Source organism: Tetrao urogallus (assembly GCF_951394365.1).
Source record: "Tetrao urogallus genome assembly, chromosome: 14".
Taxonomy (NCBI): domain Eukaryota; kingdom Metazoa; phylum Chordata; class Aves; order Galliformes; family Phasianidae; genus Tetrao; species Tetrao urogallus.
The window spans coordinates 4,657,327-4,681,543 of record NC_136827.1 but is presented as its reverse complement, the minus strand read 5'-3'; the positions used below and the strand labels follow the sequence as shown (position 1 = coordinate 4,681,543).

Here is a 24,217-nt window from a genome sequence, read left to right as displayed (position 1 = left end):
TTTCCCTATCCCTCATTTTGTAAAGGCAGATATTGCTTTCTGTTCCTCTGGGACACTTCATCCTCTGAATGTTCGGAGATGGCCACTAATTGGTTAGATTTTGATCTCTTCAAGCATTTGGTTGAAAACTACACGGTCAATTTTGTTATTCTTAATATTAATATCTGACACCAAAATATGCTATAACCTACCAAAACATTTCTGAAATGCTACTGCATGCAATATATAATTAAATTATAATAAGTTTTAAATACAATGTATTGACTTTTTGAAGTAGAAAGCTGAACCTGTGTTTAACAACTTTCTGTTTTTTGTCTTAGAAATGCAATTTCTTTCCTCCATCACAATTTCTCTTTTGATCCCTTAGAACTACACAGTCCTGCTGACTCCACTCAGGCATACATACAATGTGCTGAATTTTGGTTAGGTTTTGAGAAGGTATTTTTATTATGTTCAGAATAGTCACAGATTATCATCAGGCCTTTTCAGAAAAATATATACTGTTCTGTAGATCATTTTTCATAATATTTGCAAGGGAAATGTGCAAGCCACCTACTATCATTTTTAGCATCATTCACTATGAATGCTTTTATATTAAGTTCTTAATAGAGTTTAAAAGTCTGTCAGTTTTTGGTAGTTGATATAACTGTTTCAATTCATGTGTAAACTTACTAATCCAATCCGTATGCTTTCATTCTTCTGTAATGACTTAGCACAGTCTGAATATGTTAGTAATTTCCATGTGATTTTCCTCTGAATTGTTTCCTTTGAGTTAACTCATTTCTAATAGTAGGAGTCTTGAAGTACTGGTGGCAAAAGCAAAACTTGAATAGAATAAACAGATTCCCAAGCACGATAGGATTTCTGAAGCAGTATTCTGAAATTTTCTGTTCTTAGCCTATTGCTCTTTTTTACGTGATCTGAGTTTGTTTTGTCAGCCATGTGATCAACACCACATGAGGTCACACTGTAAGGTAAAGGACTGAACTGCCACGATTTGTAGCCAGTTTTAGCAAACAGCTGGTGATCTGTGGGGAATTATGGCTTAATATTAACCACTGAATTATATGAGATAGGTAAGAAATCTTAGCACTAATTTGAGAAGGTATATGTCATGCTAAGAAGGAGAAATTTCCTCATGTTTAAATGTACAAGGGTGCATAGAGAGTAAGGCTTTAATGTATTGTTTTTTTTCCCGTTGCTGCTACATGTTCCTGTAGGTAGGAGCAACAGCTCAGCATCATGATGAATTTTCCGGTACATTGAGAAGCATTAAGCAGCAGAAGAGCTCATAGATTGATTTTATACCACTCGTGTCCTGCATAGCACCGAGTAACACCGATGGTGCAGGCAGGAGAGCAGTCTGGTAAATACACCGTCCGGGCCCTAGGTGACTCTGGAAGTACTCCAAGAGATGCGTGCAGACAGCATCACCGTTAGAATCGTCTGGGTCATTTTTCCTGTTTCTCAGTCTGAGCTGTAGCATATTCTTACTTAAACATTCTCATTTCCATCAATTTGTGATTCATAATTTTATCTCATGTTCCTAGCCAGAGCCTTGTTTTCTATAATGATTTTGTTATAGCATGGCTAATTGTCTAGAATGAGATTCTTTCATTTGTCTCTCTGTCTCATTTATGTCAGGGAAATATAAAAGACATTGTCAGGAAACTGCATGGCTCAAAAAAGGTCTTCACTCTCATAGAGCAGGTGTGATGTCTTGTATTTTAGTTCGAACCATCAGGAATTCTTACAGGCCAGGCAAGAGGCTCCTGGGTGAAAGAAGAGCACTGCTCTTGCTCTAGGATTTCAATCCCAGAAGATAACATTTGAAGGGGGGTACAATTCACAGTGGTACAGAAATGACCACAAAGTTGTATAGACTTCTGTAAATCCTGTTACATTTTCATGACTGGGACTGATGTTCAGGGGAGGAGTAACTGGTCAAGCCTACTGAATTTGAGAAAACAGTATCACTTGGAAGAGCTCAAATGTCATTCTAAGGAAATAAACAGGAAGATGTGCTACAGAGAAGCAGTATAGAATTAGCATTGGCTAAAAGGATATAAATGTAATTAGTGAAACACATTTTCGTGACTAGTAAAATTAGCACCCATTTATACATGTTACATACTTGAACCCTTGTTGACACCTGAGTCTGGGAAAATATATCTGCTAATCAAAACATGTAATTATATCCTGTGAAGCTGAAGTAACACACTGAATCTTTGCACTTCGTGGTGTTAATGATTTGGGAAACTCATTTCACCTGATCACCTCAGTTTGTCCTTCCTTGATACATTTCTGTTCCCTAAAATAGTAAGGTCAGAACCGTGCTAAAGCGATTAAATGTTAGATGTGTGGAAGAGTGAACATCACACGGATTATTGCATGGCATTGATATCATTGCAGATGAAGGTGATCTTATCAGTATGAATATCTCTGGTTGTAAAATAAGTAAAGCAGAATAAATTAAATATTAACTTGCTGGAGAATTACAATTCCTGCAGACCTTTAGTGTAGTTAGGGAGATGATAACTCACCGTTTCCCACTGGCATGACCTGTAGGAGTTGCTGTGAGAGCTGATATCTCCCTTTAATTGAAGACAGTGGTGGTCTAACAGACACATGCAAAAACAGAAGAAAAATGCGGGGAGAAGGAAAGAAATAGGAATGTAGTATTGGGGATTATACAGGAGATTGTTGTATGAAAATGCATTCAATGAGCTAATGCAGTTACATTAATGAAGTTAGTGTTAAGATGATTCTTCGAAAGATGGAAATGAGCAGAAAATTCTCTACTTCTAATATATGAAAGCAAATTATCTCAGTGTCTTGTAGTTTCATGTAAGAGAGACTGTGGCAGTATTTACCTACTGTATTTGCTGCATGCAGTGCAGGTACTGTCCTGAATTTCTCACTTAGATTTATTCATGTCCTGTTTTTGGGTGTGCACTCATGAAACATCATAGATGATCTGTAAAGATGTACAACTGAAGTTTTGAAAATAATATTAGAAAATCTTTGCCTTTAATTAAAATAACATCTAAAATGTGTAAAGGAATAAAACTGATATGATAATATATATAGCACTGAATCTGTACATACAGATAGGTATTCTGGCACGTGAATGTTCTGTTGCTGTTATTTACTGCAGGAACTGCAGTAAGTGTTGTCTCTGTGCACTCTCATTACGACGAGCTGTTTAGTAAATCCCATGTGAAGTTGGTTGCAATTATCTACTGAAAAAGTCAGCGTTCTGTTTCAATATCAAGAGGTCACTTTTCCATTTCATGACGAAGTACAAAGGATTTGGGGGTATGAATTTACAAAGTTGTGTTCCCTTACACACTTCTTACCCTCAACTGATGATGTGTTGTGGAATCTGAATTGAGCGTGTATTTACTATGTGCACTTCCTCAGACAGTTATAAACCAGGAGCAAAACAAATGAAAGTCAGTGAAAAGCAGTGGAAGCTGGATCTGCAGTGTTCTGATGTAGAGGAGGCGGTGTGCTCAGCCGCAGGCGCTCTCATTGTTGCCTGGGTTTGACAACTCTTTCCTTACCTTCGTGCTGCAAGGGGTTCTTCACGTCTAGAAGCATTTAAACCTAATGTTTTCTCTGTTCACTTTATTGATTTATATTATTTGGTTCAGTCCAGAATTTTTTTCAGTGAGGTTTATTTACACAGAATTTCTAGGATTAAAAGAAGGGAGTGAAATAACAACAGGTTTAGCCTGCATTGTTTTGCTCCCAGCTTGTGCTTGATGATGCAGTTTTATAACTGAAGCACTTGATTTCCTTACCAGTCTGAGTAGATGCCTTTGAATGCCTTCTGGAGGAACACCAATTTGTCTTCAGTTCATTCACTTAAGCTAGGTAGACAAATTTCTCTCTGCACGTGTCCCTGGCATGCCTGTTTCTCTCCACTGAGTAGAAGAAGTAGCTGCTTTCAGGTGTCTGCTCTCTCTAGGATTGGGGCACGCTGTAAGTATCTCAGTTAAGTACATGAGGCCCGTAATTTCATTTTAGTGCATGCTGGAGATGTTGACCAGCCTGGAACAGTTCTGAAAGGTTTTGTCAGCTTGTGGTTTGTGAGCTTGTAAAGGTAAGAGGGAAAGGTCGTTAAGATAAACCTTAAACTCTTTGTTTTTGAAAAGGTTGTTTAAATGTTGCAGTTCTTACTTGCATTGCTCAGAAGTAATATGTTTCACCTTGTATCTTTTGTGAAATGTCAGTGTTGTTAAAGACTGGGTAAAATGTAGAGAATAGTAACCAACTATGGTTCACTGGCACATTTGCTTTCTCACCTACTTCAGTGTCTTTTCAGTCATATGGACTCTTTGTCCAATGTTTCCTGCAGACTTTGAGTTTATTGCTTTGTTATTACCAGCATGGCACGTGCAGTGGACAGGCAGTACAATAACTATGTAGCATTTGTTTTGACAATTTTGTATGAGGAAATCTGCCTGTGAACCTGCAGTGGTTTTTCTGTGAACATGTGGTAAATTTGACCCAGTGAAAAAGGAGAACAGGCAAAAGCTAAAAAAAAAAAAAATGCAATTTGTCACTGACTTGTTCTTGATTCTATTGTTTTTGTTGTTGCTTTTTTTTTTTTCAGTGTCTTTCATATTCTACATGTCCTGCTAATCAGTAAAACTGAAGTATTAATAGTTTCTTCGAGTTGACCAGATGTACTGACAAGGGTTGGTCCTGTTTTGTTACAACGATCATCTGAATTTTTCAGGAGGGTCAGCCACCATCAGTTCGTACCATCGGGTTGTCAGACTTGGGGAGCAGCCTGTTTGTTGCGTTGTGAACTCTGAACATCATCTGCATGGTGTTTGCAAGTTTCAAATTCTCAGTGCAGCTACGTGATTCAGCACAGTGCACACATTGGCTTTTAAAATAGCAAAAAGATTATGTTCATGCTGTTATTCCAGTAGTAATCTTTCTATTTCTTTGGAACTGAGAATTCTCTCATGAGCTTCATGACTTCCTTAAGGATCATAATCTGGAAATAGCTGCCTAAAGAGAGAGTTGGGGTGTGTTGAAAGATTGAATGGTTCTTTGTGTATGTACTTCCAATTTCTCCTTGGTCTTTCACAAAACCTGTCTACAGTGCTATGAAACATCAGGCCAGTTTTTCCCATGTGTTTATTGATATGTTTGTATGCTGTGGTCCTGTCTCTGACTTACTTTGCACCTTTGCTATCACCCCAGTGTTGTTTCTAACCTCCGGTGCTAGGGGAGGCAGCCTGATATCTCCAATTTGTATCCTAAGGATTTTTCTCTTAGTTTTGAGACTACCCTGTTCCATTTATTGCTTTTCTCCTTTCTTCTATGTAATAAGTATGATACTTCACAGTTGAAAATTTTGTCATAAGTACTTTTTTCAAATGCTGTCTTCTGTATAGCTTCAACTGGTGCAGGAAGTGTTTGTTGTTTCTAAAATTCATATCACCACTTGCTTTTTTTCCTTGCTTTATTTTCTACATTCTGTTCTCCTTAAAGCAGAACTGCTTTTGAGGTCTCTTCTATACCACACGAGGCCATGTATAGGATCAAATGTCACACTTCTTGATCATCTGAAGGATTTGGAAGTAGGCTACGTACTGCCTTATGAATAAGGGGTTAGGGTTATAAATATAATGTATGCAAATAGTGATGTAGGCTGTCATCATTTGGAGTGTAGGTGTGTGTAACAGAGGCCAGAATTTCATCTGGAATGTTTTGGGGGGGATTTGGCAATTCTGTGCAATAGCACTGTTTTCTTCTATGGTTTAGATGACTTCTATCTCCTCACTAGAGGCTGTTTGAGGATAAATTGACAACCTGCACTCTATCTTTTTACTCAATCACTTCTATGTGCAGAGTGCCAGTAGTATTTTCAGAATAGCACTTATGATAAGGGAAAAAGTAGACATAAATGGCCTGCTGGGAATCTATTGATACTCCTTGTTCTGTTGATCTGAAGCCTTGCCAACACAGCAGCTCGACTGCCCGCTCAGTGAACAGGTAGAGCTAATCAGAGCATTGCTCTTCCTCGGAGATAAAAATAAGAGTTGATGACTTGAGGGTAGAATGAACAGGAGCTAAGACATCTTGTCATTACTGAATCTTGTTCTCACAGCTGTCTTAACAGAATGCATTTGATAAACTGTGATTGACAAAATATTTGAAAACTGCAGCTTCAAACTGAATTCGTGGAGCATGTGAAAGCAGATAGGCTAAGCAGCAATAGCCTTATGAGCACACGGAGCTGACAACATGCACATAACTTTGAATTTAAAAAAAGAGATTTGTAGGGAAGCCTGGAATGTCCTAATATGATCAGAAAGATCATAACAAAAATCAAGCTTTCATTTGAAGCTTGGTTTTTATGAAAACCTGTTTTTAAGACAAACTTAGTGTAATTTAATTAGTGCTGGAGAAGGGTTAAAAAAAATTGGATACTAACTGCTCTGAACTTCTAGATCTTTAATTGTCTCCATAAAACATTGCTTGTTATTACACAAGGTTACGGAAATTAATGATGCTAACTGTGTACAAATATTGGGATGATTTTCAAAGGCTATCTATAAATTTGGTTGCAGAAATAAGCTCTACAGAATGCCTCTCATGTTCCCAACAGCAGAATGCTGTGGTGGCAAGGAGGAGAGTGCAGCAGCTCCTTTGCTTTGTAAGTGCTGCCATTGGACTGCTCTACCAGCTGATGCATTTGCTGGTGTTCATGCTGCCTCACATCTGCATTTAAATTCCTGTGAAGGAAAGGTAAGGGGGGAAAACAAATTATACTTATTTGCTGTTCAAGTAAGTTTTGGTTAGAAGTAAGATTTTGAGAGAGAGAACATTGAGGAAAAAATGCTTCTGTATTCTGCACAAAGCGTTTGCATGTCCATTCAGTCTCCATCAGACTTCAAAGGGACATATTCTCAAGATTTTAATGAAAACACAAATCAAGTGGGAATAACTAAAAATACACTGAAAATGAGAAGGAAAGTAGGTCTTTCACCACATGAATCGCTTTTTTTGTTGTTTAAATTGAATATATATTGCAGTGTTTTTCATATCATAAATATTCTTCTGGTACATGCAGAAAGTATATTCTATGTTTATTTACTCTAAAATGTTCTCCCTTTCGAGTCATTCTGTTTGACGCTTTCTAACAGCACACAGCATGCACTTGTAATGTGTTTATGTCTGTCTGTCTTCTCCAGGCAGTTATTCTGGCTCTTAAATAGTCTGCTTGGTTTGTAGAGACTGGGCCGAGTCCATAAGGCTGGATTCTGTCTGTCAGTAAGTGGATGAGTATATCTGCTACCGGCACACGTTTGTATGCAGGAGGAAGCAGACACTGTGATGGGTAAGATGAACAGAAGTTGTTGCATAGATGAGCTGAATTGGTTTGTTCTTTTGAGTGTGTTGCTGTCTCCCTCTGCACTTAGTTTTTCCTTCATCCAGCAAACTGCATCTTGGCGTTTTTTAAATGAGCTGAAGAAAAGAAGACGTGCAGTGAACTGACGGTTGTTTGTATGCCAGGGGTTATCTAGGGTAGTGAAGACAAAGACTGTGCATTTTCATGAAGACTCGAGATGCTGAGTGACTGGGAAGAGCAGGTGAAATCCATAATTGATGATTGATGAGGAAATGTGTTGGGCTCTCAGCTGTCCTTATTCAGGAAAGCTGTGTCAGCACAACCACAATCCTGAATAGCCGTTCAGTATTACAGTAATGCCAGCTATTCCCTTCCTACAGCATGGAAGGGAACAGGAAGGAATGGGACAGGGAACAGGAAATTTATGTAAAGAACAAAACACTTTCTTCTTGCTGGTGCCACGGCGTGGTGTATGGTGGTAGGGAAGGAATGGAAGTGAGAAGAGCCGTTGCAGCTTTTCCTTGTCAGCATTTCTGTGGAACTTCAAGAAGGTGTTCTGCAGGTCTTGTCCAAGTGCCTGGGCTGGTGGAAGGTTGTTGGGATGTGAGGGAAACGAAGTGAGTGTTGAATAGTAATGGAATGGTGAAAGCGGAGGGTCGGTTTCTGTCAAGGACGATGTGAGAAGAAAATGAATCTACTGAATACTGTCTGGGAAGCAAGGTGCTTGTCTGAGCGTTGTGTGTGTTTCAAAGGATAGATTTTGGTAGTACAGTATTTGTTCTCTCATTTTTTAAGAAGTGTCACTGCTTTTTATTTGAAAGTAGCTCTATCAACACTGATTTTTAATTTAGGCTGAGATGTGATGCATTCATCTTGAAAATAATGTATGGAAAGAAGATTTCTTTGTGTAGGAGCGAAAGAAAAGGACATGGAGGATTTGCATTTTAGAGGACTGTGTAAGAAGAAAGCATAGTAAATTCACAGGGATTTTACTTCTTCCAGCTGTGAAATGTGGTATATGAGAGGGCATAAAATTAACTTAATGATCTAAAGATTTACTTACAAAAGTATTTCTTTTTGAACTTGACAAGACTGGGTATTGTAGGTCGTATCTATGCCTGATGACTGCAAAATCCATTACTATCCCTTTGAGATTGTTATTTTTTTTTTTTTAATAAAAGTCTGTACTAAATCTGAATAATAGCCTAATAAATAGATTAGTTAGAACAATAGTCCTCTTGAGGATGTTGGATTCTGAGTGTAGCTGCTAGAGATAACCCTAAATGCAATTAGGTTTAACTCCCTGCGAGTGTCAGAGCACGGTAATCCCCATGGAGACTTCTCTTCAGATGACACAATTTTTAAAGTGACTCAACATTTAAGTAATTCTTCCCTTTGGGCACTGGCAGCAAACTTTTTTTTTTTTTTGAGAAACAGGTTGAAATTTTACTTTTGTGATGGTAGTTTTAGATGTTTCATATGAAAAAAAAGGATGGCTCAGCTGCCCTGGTGGGAACAGCTGCCATCCTCATCTGTGCTCTTTGCAATTGTAAGGAATAAATATCAAAAGGTGGCTACAGATAGGGAAAGAGAGAAAGTAACTGATGTAGTAACATACACAGGCTTCTGAAGGGTAGTGTAATAGCATGGCAGTCCACAAACCATTGGTGGATTATTTTTGTGTTATTCCTTCTTGAATCAAATTAAACCGAAATTCTTGAAACAAAAATCAGTACATCAAATATTGTACTATTTGCATATTGAAGAGTAATATGACAGAAACTAGAACTAAAAACTACAAGAGTCTAGTTGTATGTACCACAGAAGAGTGATGCTTACAGAATCAATTCTGTGCATTATTTCTTGATGTATTCTTACATGCATGTTTTTTGACATAAATATGACCAAATATATACAGAAAGTAAGGAAATAATTTTATCAACATTTAGCATTACATTTGGAGGGAAAAGATATGGTAAAACCAAGATGATGAATTTATATATTTTTTTTTAATAGTTTTATAGTTTCTGTTTTCTGTATAATTGTTTCTTCATATTTCATGCATGTGAGTGGCTCGCATGTTGTTCATGGTATTATTTTTCAGTGGAGAGTTACTGAAAATCTGCTGTTTCACGTCCTTGCTGTTAAATCAAAAGTGTACCAGCAAAAGTAAAGATGATACAATTAGACAGGAGCCAAAACACCTGAAAATGACTTACAGTCACACCGCATCAAACTTTAATTTCATCAGGGGCAAGGAGACATTTAGCCAGTGTAGTAAATGGTATCTGGTTCTTATTCTTTGTGGAAGTGTAACTGTCTCTTAGCATTACTGTTTACCGTGAAAGCCAGCAACGTAAATCTCAGAGCCAACTTTTCTGTCAGATTATTACTATTGCAGGCAGTTTAGGTCAGAAGCATTTGTGTTCCTCACAAATAGCAAATATGTTGTCTTACACCTTTTTCTATTTTGTAAAACATGCAATACGTTTGGTTTTGTGTCAACATTCTGCTTTTTTTTTTTTTTTTTTTCTTTTTTTGCTTCTAATAAATGACAGTGATATACACACAGCATATTTTCAGTGTTGATTCTGGTGATTTCTGGATGCAAGATTAAATTATTATCTTATTAAAACTTTAAGCATTTGGTCCTGAGATGTATCCAGTTGAATCTTCTAGTGAGGCCTTAAAAGCAGTGAGAAATGGGATCTGAATTAATTATTACGGTTCTTGTCTTTCTTGTTGGTGTCATGTAGAAATGTGTCATTAGAAGTCATGTAAATGCATAAGAAATAAGTTTTATGTTGGCTTACTATCTCTGGAAACTCCTGGTTTTTACTGTGACATTGACTAATACTTTTCAATGAATTTTGTGCTTCTCAAATGGAAGGGGTCTCTATAATTACATTGTTTCCAAAATCCATCTGTATTTAAACTAGATGTGAAAACAAAAAGCTTTGTTTATTTTTTATTTTTAGCAACAAATAAGATGACTTAAAGCTAAAGTCATGTTGTTGTTTTTGAATGTGTTAAAAACTGGCTTCCTACAGCCAGAAAGTTTCATGATACACTGAAGAAGAACAGCTGCTTTCCTTGTAACACTGCATTTTCACTGGATATATTTGGTTGAGAAATAGCAGAATGAGCCCAGTTTTGTTGATAATCAATGCAGAAGCCCACATGATGCTGCAGTAAACATGTGAGAAGTGATTTCCAACAACTGAAAGTGGTTTCCAATTGTGTTGTAAGAGTCTGCTTTTAGGTAACATACTATTTTAGATAACATACTATGGTCTTAAATACATATCTTAAATACATACGGTACAACATGTTGGCAAAATTCTCACAGACTTCATGTTAACATACTTTATACAGATTTTTATGCACTGCCCGTTTTCATAGTTAATGATAGTGACAGTGGGCATATGTACCTCCTGAAAAGCAACCTTTCACCAGCAGTGCTGCTACTCAGTATGTCTCTGTAAGAGTCGTTACTAAAAAGATAAAATTCTCCATCTCCATCTTGAAAAAAACGAGTGATTTCTTTTTAATTATTCAAAGACATATTGGGTGGGAGGAGGTGAATCGTTCTATTTGGTATTACACCAAAACTGAATGGAATGGAGGGAGCCATCTCTAAAATGTATTTGTTTTATTTCATTTAGATTTTCACACACACCTTTCTGAGAAATTGAAAGACAGACAGACAAGCTGGCAGCAGCTGGCTGAGACAAAGAACTCTCTAATACGTAAGGTTTTTATCTTGCTTAAACTGTATTGCTTGTGAACTTAGATCCTAGTTTAGAATTTGTGGGGTTTGCAGATTACTCTAGTTCTTTTCACTGCTTTTTATGCATTGTGGGATTTCTCTGTTTTCTTCCTGGGTATTTATATTCTGTTGAATAAGTTTCATCTCTACTTATTTCTCTTTTTTTGCATATTACCTCTCTCACTGAACTAACTTGGGGCCTAGATTTGGCAATATTTTCACGAGGTCAATTATGTATGTTTTATCTCAGTGTTTAAAGCCTTCATGTGGTGGACATTGCTTCAGAGTTCCTTAAACCTGACTTTAATGAGAGTTTTAGTTATAGCTGTGTTCATGTCGATTTGGCTATTTTGGATCCAGGATTTACAGACTCAGGCAGTCACGCTTGGTGTGGCATTGACCTTTTGTATTTTAGGGACTATGTAAAACAGAATGAGTTTTGTTAGTGGTATTTTATTGTTTTCTGTTTTGTATGTAATCATTGACAACTTTTTCTGAAGCACTGCTACCTTGTCCCACATGCCCCTTGTTGTTTCCCCGAGGGCAAAACTCCCTTGGGAGGAGGTGGATGTTCGTAAAACTGCTGCCAATATCCTCCTCACCAAAAGGTGAAAGAAAGAAAAGAAAAAAAAGATACAATGACTTAAATCTGTGATATATTTCCTACAAAAATAATGATTTGGTGACACCTTCCTCCTGAATTCAAAACATAGTTTTAATTCAGTGGCTATGTACACTTACACTAACTTATAGTATCAGCATCTTACTAGCTCTCATGAGGTCTTTTGTATCAAGACTGCAGTTTTTGTCCTATATTTGCCTGCCTAATGGGCTGAGAGACATCCTGTTATTTCATACTTTTCTTCCTTTACAGCTGTGACCTGGTATGTGCATGAAAAATATCTTTCCATTTTGGTGTCTCATTTAAGCACTTAAGTAAATGGTTTGCTGAGTTTGGACCCTAAATAGGGATAATATTCTGCTTGCTTAGACGAAACATGAAAAACTTTTCTTTCTGCTCCCTTTTCTTCTATTCTGATGCTCTTCTTTCCTTAGTCATTTGATTGTTGGTGAAATCTAGTGAATGGAATTATGCTTTGAATGTTCAAAGAGTGACTGAAACAAATACTGAGACAATTTCTTACATCAAAGCCTGGGAAGTGCTGAGCATCTGCAACCTTTTCATAGTTGATACAACCCATGAATGCTCAGTATGTTTTTAAACCAGAGATGAGGCCACTTTTGTATTTCCATGTTTCTTACAGGAATGGGAAGCAGAGGTTTTGGTGATTCAATTGCATAATTCTGATATGTAATAGTAAAATTTACCCCAGATGGCATCTGTATGGTTTGTAATGCAGTTGGAAATCGTATAAACAGTGAAAATGTTCAGATAAATAACTTAGCAGTTATTCAGTGTTCATGATTATTGGTGTTGCAGAAGTGATTTTGGCACTGTTAAAATGAATGGGTTATTATATTTAGGCTATACTAGATCTTAGTTATACTTGAGTGTATTTTGCAGGATCATAGAAAGGTTTTGCCTTATAAATTGTATCCATGTGAACAATGTCTTTTCTTGTTTGAAGCCTTGGGGCTTGTAGTCACATATCATATTTTTTCCTTTTGGTTTTGTTCTTTCCTTTGAGAGCCTGATACCCTCCCCAATTAAAATAAGTTTGTCTTCTATTTTGCTTTTAGTTTTTAGCATTGTGTTTGTTCAGGGTTCTGGAAACAATGAAGCACACAAGGATATTATTAGCAATTATATAGAAATAAAAAATACTTGACAATAGTGTTAGTTCTAATCATAAGCTGGGTGGTAAGGTACATTTAACAAAATAATTGAACTAAGAAAAGCAACAGAAAAAAAAATAGAACTTATTTTTATTATTTAAAGATATGTGTATGTATATATAAAATTACTTGGACATACCTAACACAGGAGGTAAAGTAGTTCATTGCCTGTCAAGAAAATTTGCACTGTGCTTATGGATACAGGTGTTCTGAGTGGCGTTGATGTCAGCCAACTGTATGATGTTAGTAATTGAGGGGAACTGACCAAAGCCAAGCTTTAACTCTGGTCTTTTAAAAAGTGCCATAGGATATTTTACATCAATCTAGATGCTGCCAAAAAGAGACAGATGGCTCTAACCTTGGTTTAAAGCCTCAGCTGGCTGAGAAAGCATCCAAATAGGGATGCAAAGCTTTCAATGTGCGTGTTGTTTAAATGGAAGAGGAGTCTCTGCATCATCATAAATAGTGGAGCCCATAGATTTTTTTCTTTTAAAGGTATCCAGTTATTCAGTGATCTCATTTAGTTGAGGGATTGCTTGGTCTGTGTTGTGACAAAATTTGAGGTGTCTTTATCAATGCAGCCTTTGCTAAGGAGAAGGGCGTCACTGATGTGGAACAAAACAAGAGGTTTTTAAGCAAGTAATGGGAACAAAGGTTAAGTGCTGAATATGGGTATTAAAATAGAGCTTCACATACACAGGCAGAAGGACAGGATGATTGTTTTCAGCTCCATGTTCAGTCTTTGGAAGGAAAAAGAATTAAAACTTCCTGTCCAAAAGTTGTCCCTTTTTAGTATGCAGAATAAAACAAAGTCTCACTTTTTCTGACTTCTCTGCTGGGAGAAGAACGGCTGTTTATAAATAAATAATAGCCATCCCTGGAAGTATTCAGGGCCAGGATGGATGGGGCCTTGGGCAACCTTGTCTGGTGGGAGATAGCTCTGCCTATGGAAGGGAGGGTTGGAACTAGACAAGTTTTGTGGTCCCTTCCAACCAAAACAATCTATGGTTCTGTGAAATACACACGAAGAAAAAAAAATCTAACCTACCTCATAGCGTGCAGAATTCCAAAAAGAAACACAAAGATTGTAGGTTCTAGGTTTGGCAGGCATTTTTACTAAATAGTGTTGGGAAAGTTTACAGTGTTGTCAGAATCATTAACTCATTTGAAGCATTCCGATCGGATGGTGTTGAGCAATAGATAAAAGCTAGGGACATTATAATGCACTGTTTAATGTATGATTTGAACAGGATGGATTTTGTGCTTCTCACTGAATAATGAAGATAAAAGAGCCTGTTCCTTTTAGAGCTTCAGCAAGCCAACATGAACATTAAGTGCAACAGGAGACCTAGTGGGTAGAGAGAAAAGCTTGCATATACGGTCAGCAAATTATAAGAATGTATTACAGTGCAGGAACAGAGTTTGTCCTGGCAGTCTTTCTTCTTCTGTTTCCTATCTTTTGGTTCACTTTACAGCCATTGTAATGCTATTTGAGCATCTTTGCTGTTTGTTTTCATGTAATGATCCTGAGTAAACTGTGAACATGTAACTCTGGACTTAATTCTGAGACTTCAGACTCTGCTACAAGTATAATCCTGCCAATAACAAAAGGAGATTTGAACGACTATATTAAATATGCTACCTATTTGTTGTGTTGTTGCATCAGTCCTCCAGGTATCTCAGAAATGGATGGTAATGCATGGTGTGCAAGTCAGTTTTTAAACTGGCAAATGATCAGTTGTGCACTGTTATGACAGAGATTATGCCTTTTCTGAGGAATGAAAAGGGATTGGGTTTTATCTTGCTGTGTTTGTGATGTTTTGAAACAAAATGCAGCTGGGCGTATAGAGATCTGATTTATATCTCTAATTTCTGTAGGGCTTGACATTTAAAATCATCAGTGCAAATGTTATATCGATGTCTAGTATCCTTCAGGTACAAATAGGTTCTTTTACTTTGTTTAAAATTGTATTTAAACTCCAGGATTGGTAATTCCATTTAAGTCACCATAGTGATGAATTAGTTACCATTGCTTCCAAAGTGAATTTGTCTTACTGAGGATTGCGTAAGGTTGTATTTTGGGAAGTTCTTTTATTTTAACATTTCGAAGGAAATTGTTTGAAAGATAGATGAGGGAAACCTTTTTAGCATGGGATTTTAATGAGGATTTTGTTAAGATTGTAGAACTGCTTTTCATGCAGCATGCTGTTTTGCTAAGAACTGATTCTCTAGATCATCTAAACCAGAACTATGAGATATAATAATATGAAAGTAAGAAATTTCGATGGGGATGGGGGCGGGAAGGAGGCAATTTGAAATAGAGAAACCCAGAACTTTTTTGAGTCTTAGCAAAGCAAGTTGATACTTCTAGCGGGTGCTCCTCCTAGGGGCAGACTTAACTCTTACTACATAGTATGTCTTGAAAACACCAGTATTTGAACTAAAAAATTTGTGGAATTTGCTTGAGAAACAAAACAGATTGTGTGTTGAAAGACTGAGCTACTAACAAAACCCTCTATCACAAATATCAAATTTATACAAACCCATCTCCTGTGTGTTGCACTATGTCCTAGAAAACTAGGAACCATGAAAACAAGTGGTTATATTTTAAGGAGTTCTGTGACAGCTTATAAAAAATGGCATTTTCACTTTTTACATGAGGCTTCCACCTTAACAAAACTGATGAAATAGGTGGTAATTTTTAACACAAGCAGTGACAAAATAAACACCATCTGCTAGCGTTGACTTATTCCATGTATTCTCATGCTGGGTGATTTTATTTCACTTTTTTTCAGAAATAGTTAATGACACATCTGCTGTGTGGTGGAGGTGCATTTTTGGACATTAAATGTGGACATAAGTTTAGGGAAAACAATAATGAAACTTTGAAGAAATTGAAGGAAATATTAAACTATTGAAAAGAATGGGCAGAACATGTAGCTCTGATCATAGAATCATAGAATGGCTGAAAAGGAGCACAATGCTCATCTGGTTTCAACCCCCTGCTATGTGCAGGGTCACCAACCACCAGACCAGGCTGCCCAGAGCCACATCCAGCCTGGCCTTGAATGCCTGCAGGGATGGGGCATCCACAGCCTCAACCTCCTTGATGATCTGTTTATTCTTTAATCTTAATATTGCATCTGAAATATTCTATATACAATTTTTCTTTCAAAATACCTGGTTATCACTGAAAGATTTTCACTTAGTGCTTGTTTTATCAAGCAAACATTTTTCCACAATTAGTTTCTTAGTCCTCTAAGGGCTGTGAACTGAGGACTGGGAAGTCAAACCAGGTTCAGATGCGGGCGATCAGTACCAAGTTTGTTTACATGTGAGAATATTTAAGGGAGTAAAGCGTGCAGTGCAGTCACTGCAATGCAGAACAAAGTAATGAGTTTGATCTGAAGGCCCAGATGAATAATGCACTGTAAGGAATTCCGCATACAAGCAGAATTTTGTTTACTTCGCTACCTCACTGTAGCTGCAGCTCCTGATCCTGTGAAGGCCTGTCCTCCCTGTCCCCATGGAGCTGTAGGACAAGGTGTGATCGGCTGGAGTCCTGGGTTATGTGTACGCAGGCATAATTCATTACCATCTGTGCTGTGGCATTCTTTATTCCCTTGGTGCCCCTGTGTCGTCCTGTTGGTGAGACGATTCCTGCCCTGTGACCCTGGAGAGCACCTCTTCCCAAATCACCACAGTGTGTCCCCCTTTTCCTTCTCCGTCAGCAGTGACTGGCTTGTGGAAATCCTCATTTAGCATTAGTGTGATCTGTGCTACAAAACCCAAGCAATTAGGCAGCTAAACCTGTGTTTGCTGTGCCAAATTATATCTCCCAGTTCTATTATCAACGTAAATAGAGTTTAATAAATCTAAAACACTAAACGTCTGAGTTTCCATATGGATGGGTGGATATTTAATTTTAAAGATTTTGAAATTGAAATTAAAGCCATGGCTTGGAAAGCCTAAAAGAAATCCTGAGGCTGTTTTACTCTCTATTGCATGGAAAAACAGGATGGACTCCACGATGTTATGAATCCAATTCCTCAAATGTCTGCACATTTGAAAGTCTCATCGAAAAAGAAATCAGCTGTTTTCTTGTCCTGCCACCCAGGTCTGCTTAATGACTCGAAATCATTCTCCTCCTGTGACTTCCAGAAAGAGTTTTGTAACTAAAAAACTGTGAGCATTGTAAACAGAAAATTATGCTTTGCAGAAACACAAAGATTTTAAAAGAAATTCTTCCTCTTGTTTTTGTTGGAAGACCTGAGACACTTATTGAGTACAAAGAAGCATTTGAATTACTTTCTCATGATTGCTTGCTTTGGAAATCTTGATAGAAACATGTTTAAGAGTAAGCATCTATACCTGTAGTTATTTCAGTTCCTATATTCAAACTTCATTCTACTTTTTTTTTTTTTTTTTGTAGTGAACGTGTAGAAAAGTGAAGGAATATATGATTAATATTAACTGTTCTGATCAAAGGAAATAAAGCAATCTGATTTGATTTAGTATATTTTTGTCTTTGCAGACTGCACAGTAATTGGAATGGGAATTCATATGAGTTGCACTGAACGTACACTGTATACATTAGTGAGCATTTAGAGTCATCTCATGTCCTTAAGCAGTCATAAAGAGATTTACATAACTACTTATATTAAATACCTTTTGACTTGACCTGATCTCTGTGAACATTACAAGTTATCGGGTGTCTTTCAAAGACACCCTTATGTATGTGTGTCATCATTTATGTTAATCTGAAACCTTTCTCAAGCTGCTGTGCAAGAAGTTACGGTGAATAATCCCTTACTTATTCATACCCATATGTACGCTGTGAAACTTGAGTGAAGCGTAAGACAAAAAACGCTTTTCTTTGGTTATCCTTGTTGTTTTTGACATGGGTTTTTTTTTTTTTGGTTGATTGGTTGGTTTTTTGTTGTTTTGTTTTTTGTTTTTTTTTAGTTTTTTGGTTTTTTTTTTTTAATTAATGACATCAATCCCTAATTTGCATTTACTTATATCCACTGTTTGGGCAAAAGCGGAGGAAACATTTGCATCCAAAGCACTGCATTCTTTGTGGATATGCTTTTATTTAGTTTGGATTATGAACTGAACAAATATTCATTTTCCAATGTGGATCTGCATCTGGGGCAAAAAGTATATATTGTCAAGTGCAATAATAATAAGAAAAACAGAATTGATTACATTATATTTTTCATACATATAAAGAACTAGGAAATGATGGCAGTAAATTATTTTAAAGCGTCTCTTGTCAACTCTTCCTCATATTAAAGGTTTTGCATTGACAGTGCATAACTACATTCAGAAGTTGTCAGAGAAAGGCCAAACATTTTGATTAAAATGTAGATAGCAGATAAGATTTGAATCTGAAGAATTGAATTTGCTTTGGATAATAAGCTGCGGGGAAGAGCTGAGACTTGTGCAGCGCGTTACTCGACAACCACAACCTCACTGGTACAAGTGAGTTGACGTTTTTTCAACCAAATTCACATTATTTCTCATGACAGTAAGATTTGTAGACGTCTGGTAATATCTTTTCATGAGTCTTTGAAATTGATTTCCTTAAGCAGGATCATTAGGTGCTAATATTTATTCCAGTGTAATTGTTCAGCTTTTATGAGGAAAGGTTCAATAGACTGAATGTGCTTCAGGGTTTTCTGTGATCTACAGGCTCAGTTTTACTAAAAAAAAAAAAAAAAGAAAAAAAAAAGAAAGAAAGGCTTTGTTTTCTCAGTTAAAATCTGAAGATGAAAATATGTTGCGTCAGATCCCACATGGCTTGAAATACCTGGTCCTGATTAATGAAATCATTGAATGTGGTGTTAATGCCAGGAGGTCCCAAAGGGAAATGAATTGACGTAATCTTTTTTAAATAAAGCATGATATTTATTTGATTGTTAAATAGCATTTGTCAATGGAAAATTGAGTGTGTGTTGGAAGGCTAAGGGCTCTGCCTCTATAAAGAATTCAGGTGGCCTCTTCCTCTAGATTCCAGAAGTCTCCAGCTGCTGTCTGGCTTCCAAAATCCTCAGCCTATTTTGAGCACTGTAACATATTCATTTTTAGGAGGGAATACATCAGTACAGTTTTGCCCTATTTGCTCTCAAATGGTATTTGGCAGTTCTCAAGGTTAATTGTAAATTTTGCCCCTGCAATTTAATCTTGAAATTTGAGTTTATGTGTCATGTTGTGAGAATATTATCAATTATTTTGGGGAAACATAATATATGTATATAATATATAATATATTGATGCATCTTTTATAAAAACAGCTTGTGCAACTTCCATACAACTTGATACACAGTACAGACTAAGCCATACATTCTAATTTATGAAATGACTCTCTTAATCACTGGAATTGATATATTAAGAATAATAAAAGAGATCTCTTCTTTTAGCTGCTGTCAGGACTCATTCCCTTTAAAAGGCATCCTGTCAAAATTAACAACAGAACAGCACTTGTACTCAAATTTCTGATTTTCTTCTGGTCTTAGCAGTAAGGTTTGGATCCTTCATTTACAGATCAAACTCACAAGTAGCTTCATTTATAAGTGGGTCTCTGAACTTTGTCTTATTAAAAGTGTTTTTTTTATTTGTTGTTTTGATTTTAAATTATGAGCTCTGTATTTTAATACATGTGCATTTGAGTAAATTTATGGTTTGTATCAACAGTCTCCTGAATACAGGAGAGTATGAAGACTAAAACAGGAAATTAAGATCAGAGCTGTTAGTGCACGGTGCTTCTATGTGTAATAAAGGGTTTGAATAAAGTATTCAAGTTCTGCAAACAGAAGCAGAAATGAAATGAGGAAAGTATGTTTCTTCTGGATACTGATGAATCTAAGGAAGATGGATAGGACTAGCATTTATTGTATTGATTTCTTCATTTTCTAAATCAGTCCCATGATGCATACTATTGGCATTCCTTTTAAGGTGGCTCAGAGTTGGTCAAGTCAAAACAGCATCAGGAAACAGTGTGTCAGTTCAGGCACGCGTGGCTGTCGGAGCAGTAACTGCATCTGGTTAAGTCCTAGAGTAAGAGAAATATGAAAAGCTCTGCAGAGGTTGGTTATTAGAAAAAAATCTGCAATGCTGTTTGATTTGTGTTCTTCTAAATGTGTGGCGGTAGTTGAAGTCAAGTTGTGTCAGAACAGAATGTTAAGCAATGAGAAAGGATAGAAATGTCTTAGGCTTAATTATATTCTTATACAAGAATTTATGTAGTAAATACACGTGAAGATTGATAAAGACATAATAACCTCCAGGTTGAAAAGAAAGAGATCTAAGCAGTTGAGCTGTTTATATAAATTAAGAAGCTGCTGCCCTCCTTTGGGAATTTTATATGAAGTCCTTCCCAAGCAAGAGCACTTTGTTTGTAACTGGGCATGCACAGCTTGGCACAGTGGCTGGGGAGTTCAGCAGTTCAGTGGGACTTTTACAGCGATTAGCTCTCCAGAGTGAAAACATGAGGTAGAATAAGATGGGAGAAAGGATTAGAATCGTTCCATGGTCAGTTTATTGGAGTTGGTCATTGGGGTACAGACACTGCTGTAGCTTCAGAGCTTCCTGATGTGATCATTCCCCCATGATTTAGCTTCACTGTAAAAATTAGAAGATTGAATTTGAGATATTTTGAGGACTAAATTTAAAACTTCTATTATGAATTTTGATTTTTTTTCTATTAGAAAGATAAAACTCATATTCACAGAATGCTTTTGCCTCTTTTTTTCTTCTTTGACAATTCAATACAGAAAAATCTCTTCTTCAAATTCTTACACTGAATATTCATACTTACCCAAATTCCTTAGTCTGCTCTTATTTAACTAAGTTAATTTAAATGTTGTTCTAAATTTAGTTCTTGACCAAGTCAGGCTTCTGAGCATTATTTACATGACAATCAAATTACCATGTAGAAATTCCTGCTCCTTTAGCTTCCTAGTTCTCACCATACAAACATCTACTTTAGTATTTGCTCTTTTTTTTTTTTTTTTTTTTTTTTTTTTCCCTAAATCTGAACCTAACTGGAGTAATCCTTTCTTACATAAGCTGTGCAATTGAATCTAGCCTGTTCTTGCAATTCCTGTTATTTTTTTTTTTTTTTTCAGAAAAGGAAAAAAAATCAGGCGTTCAGACATTTTCCAGGATCTGTTTGAAGAGTCATCTCTTATCTTTCATTTGCTGTTACATTGAGGTTCCTGAGAGACTGTCCCGTATGAAATGCACCTTTCTCCTTTTCACCTCTCTGCGTTGCAGGGTCCTGACTTCTCATTTACAGTGACATAGCCTGTAGAGATTTAGAGTTAGGTGTTGTCATAGTATTTAATTGATAAGTATTTACCTAACTTGGAGGCCCTTGTCTAAACAAACCACTAGAAAGTAGAATATTTTCTACCGCTGGAAAGTTCTGCTGTGTTTTTAATAACATATTTTAATGTGTTTCCAGTAAAACTGCCAAAAATAAATGAAATAAAGATAGGATTGTTTATTCTATGCCTTGTTTCTTAGTTGTTGAGGAATGAAGTAAATAGTGAAATACATGGAAAATTACTTGTACATGATCTGTGCGTCTGAAAGATGTGGTCTGTTTATTTTTCTTCATATGTAAATCATTTGAGGTAAGTGGTTTTGGGTTGTTACAAGGGCTTCTATGAAACTCTCATCGAGGTGCTAACCTTACAAAGTATACCAATGATCCTCCAGGATCAGTATTGCTGTGCTGCTTCTCTTGACGCAGTGACCTCCTTTTAAAAACAAAAACAAAACAAACAAACAAAAAAAAAAACCAATGCATTTATACTTAAGTGTCTTTTTATTAGGATAAGCAGACTAGAAGGCTATTCAGATCCTAACGCTCCCTATAGTTCAACCCCTGTGGTTTAGTCTGTATCATCAGAACTCCAAATCTGTGCTCAAAAACTGTCTCCTCAAAGTATTATGGTGTTACTGTCAACTGATATTTGTAATGCTCTACTTTTGTCAGTCAGATATTTTTGTCTTTTTCAGTAACGACAATGTGCTTTTCAAAATTAAGTTACATTTGGACCATTAAACCTTAGATTTCTCTTGTGTAGTACCTAATGTTACAAATACAAAATTATATCCTTGTATTGCATTTATGCCCAAATTTTGGAAATTTGATGGAATAATGCACATTTCTGTGTCACTGCAATCCATAGTGTGGTTCCTGTTGACTGTTGACTTCAACAGGGTCAGTCCTCTAGTAGTGTATATAGAAGATGGGATATGAGCAGTATTTCATAGCTGCCTACAGAACAGTAACTGCAAGAGGTACTCATTTGAGAAGATTTCAGGCACAGCAAAGAGGAGAGGTTTCTGACAAGTGATTCTGACACGGTTCCTTCTTGTGTAGCAGACAGTTGTTTCTTTCAACCTTTCTGTTCTTGGGCTGCTTATATCTGCAGCCACTATTAAGCTGAAGCAGCATAGCCAGTGGATGTTTTGTGCAAGATTATAGGTTGTATAATGCAAGGAAATGAAGCTTGTTGAAATGCAAAATTCATTGGTGGATATTAATTGGTCAGAGTACTTAATACAGTGGGTCTTTTCAGAGTAAATGCTCAATCCTTTCATTTTCTCAAGTTCCATAAGTTCTTACAGTGCAGTTTCTTCTGATCCTTCCCAAGGAAGTGACATTGTAGAAGCAGTGTAGCTTTTTACATTTTATTGTTTAATTTCTTTCCAGAAACACAAATCTTACCTGTGCTCAGATGTACTATGTGAGCCTACGCCTGGAACAACTCTCTTTTCCTCTTCTCTTTCGCTCACCTTGCTTAGAGTAGTAAATGCAGGTACTACTCTTGAAATGAAATGGTATCATATAATAGAAGAATTATTGATGACTGCTTATTTTTGTTATTGGGGAATGTGTACTATGCTGAAAAAAATTGTTCTACAGATGTGTGCAATAAATTCCATTCTTCTGTAATCTCTGATATTAAAAGCTTATGTAATCTAACTGTTTCTAAATTCTCATAATGGTGTTAGCTTTTAAACGTAGTCACTGTCACCTTTTTCTCATTAGTCCAGAGTAACACTGTGGTTCTTCTTCCTCATAGGTGATGACTGTTGTCTGTGGCATTATAGGGTAATTAAATTGCATTTCATTTTGAGGGATATAGGTTTAAATAATCCAGTATGTTAACACACATCTCAGTAAACATAAACTATTAAATTTTTGATGCTTAGAATGATTTTTTTCAATTTCATCTTCAATTTTTAGACTCCACTGTGTCATCTCATAGCTATTCTGCTAGTAAAACTCAGCTATCATTTTTACTCCTCTCGAGGCAGTGTATCTTGCAAGCAAGTACTTCCTAGTGCTAGCAGACAGAGGGCTGTGGTTCACTACATCACTACATCACTACATGGTTAATTCTTAATCTTTAAGTTGTATTTGAACTTACAGGCTTAGGGGTAAATGATTTCATATGCACATTACATCAGACAATAAGTTTAAAGAAATATTAAAGCTATATAGGTTTGAAGCTGTTGTTCCTTTATAACTTTGGAATAGAGAGACAGTGTTTGGCTTTTAATATTTCCTTACTGGTATGAAAACGAGTGGTTTTTTTAGGACACCATTGCATGAACTCAGTATCAGTTTTCAGATATCTCTGGAAGTTAATATTTTTAATAGATAAAATTTTAACTAGACAGTCTGTAAGGTCCAATTTTCACACATTTAGGCCCTAATTCTACAACTGAATATACACAGCAGACTTGTGTGCATGTTTTGGGTGTTCTGTCATTGTCTTTAAGTACCAATAAAGGAATTGAAATTAGAAGGAGAGAGGAGGAAGAGAGAGTTGCTTTTGTGCATCCATGTACAAATCTCTTTCTGTTCTCGTTTGTTAACATATGCTATGGACCAAACAACTAAATCTCCTTTCTGAATCAATTATGTAGCTAATACCTGATGATGATTATTGTTTATTTGTTTGCTGAATGAACAAACAGCAATCATAGCATGAAAGGTGTGTTTGTTGGTAATACGTTCAAATGGACAAAGAGAAAAAAGATTGCTTAGCAAGAAACCAGAGGATGAAAATATTCTGTAGTGTATATTTGTTAAACTATAGAAAAATATGTTAAAGTATATGTATTATACTCTAGTTTAGATGCGCACATAGAAGTCTTGAACTGTATCTTCTGTTTAGCAAGAGGTGCTCAGGAAGAGCTGGCTGCTGAGAACCTAGAGAAAGTATGACAGAACTGAAGTATTCTGTCTG

The 24,217-nt window shown here is 36.4% G+C and overlaps 1 protein-coding gene across 6 annotated transcripts in view; it reads left to right on the top strand.

Annotated features, from left to right (window-relative positions):
• Nucleotides 1–24,217, top strand: part of TENM2 (teneurin transmembrane protein 2) — a gene marked incomplete at both ends in the record, with an annotated part of 471,616 nt that overhangs the window by 175,217 nt on the left and 272,182 nt on the right. For 2 of the 6 annotated variants that reach the window (XM_079542337.1, XM_079542336.1), the window contains one exon: nucleotides 11,044–11,127. The exons of the other annotated variants lie outside the window; for them this stretch is intronic. In XM_079542337.1, coding sequence (XP_079398463.1) covers nucleotides 11,044–11,127 — 84 coding nt within the window. The remainder of the gene's footprint in view (nucleotides 1–11,043; nucleotides 11,128–24,217) is intronic. 6 annotated transcript variants of the gene reach the window in all.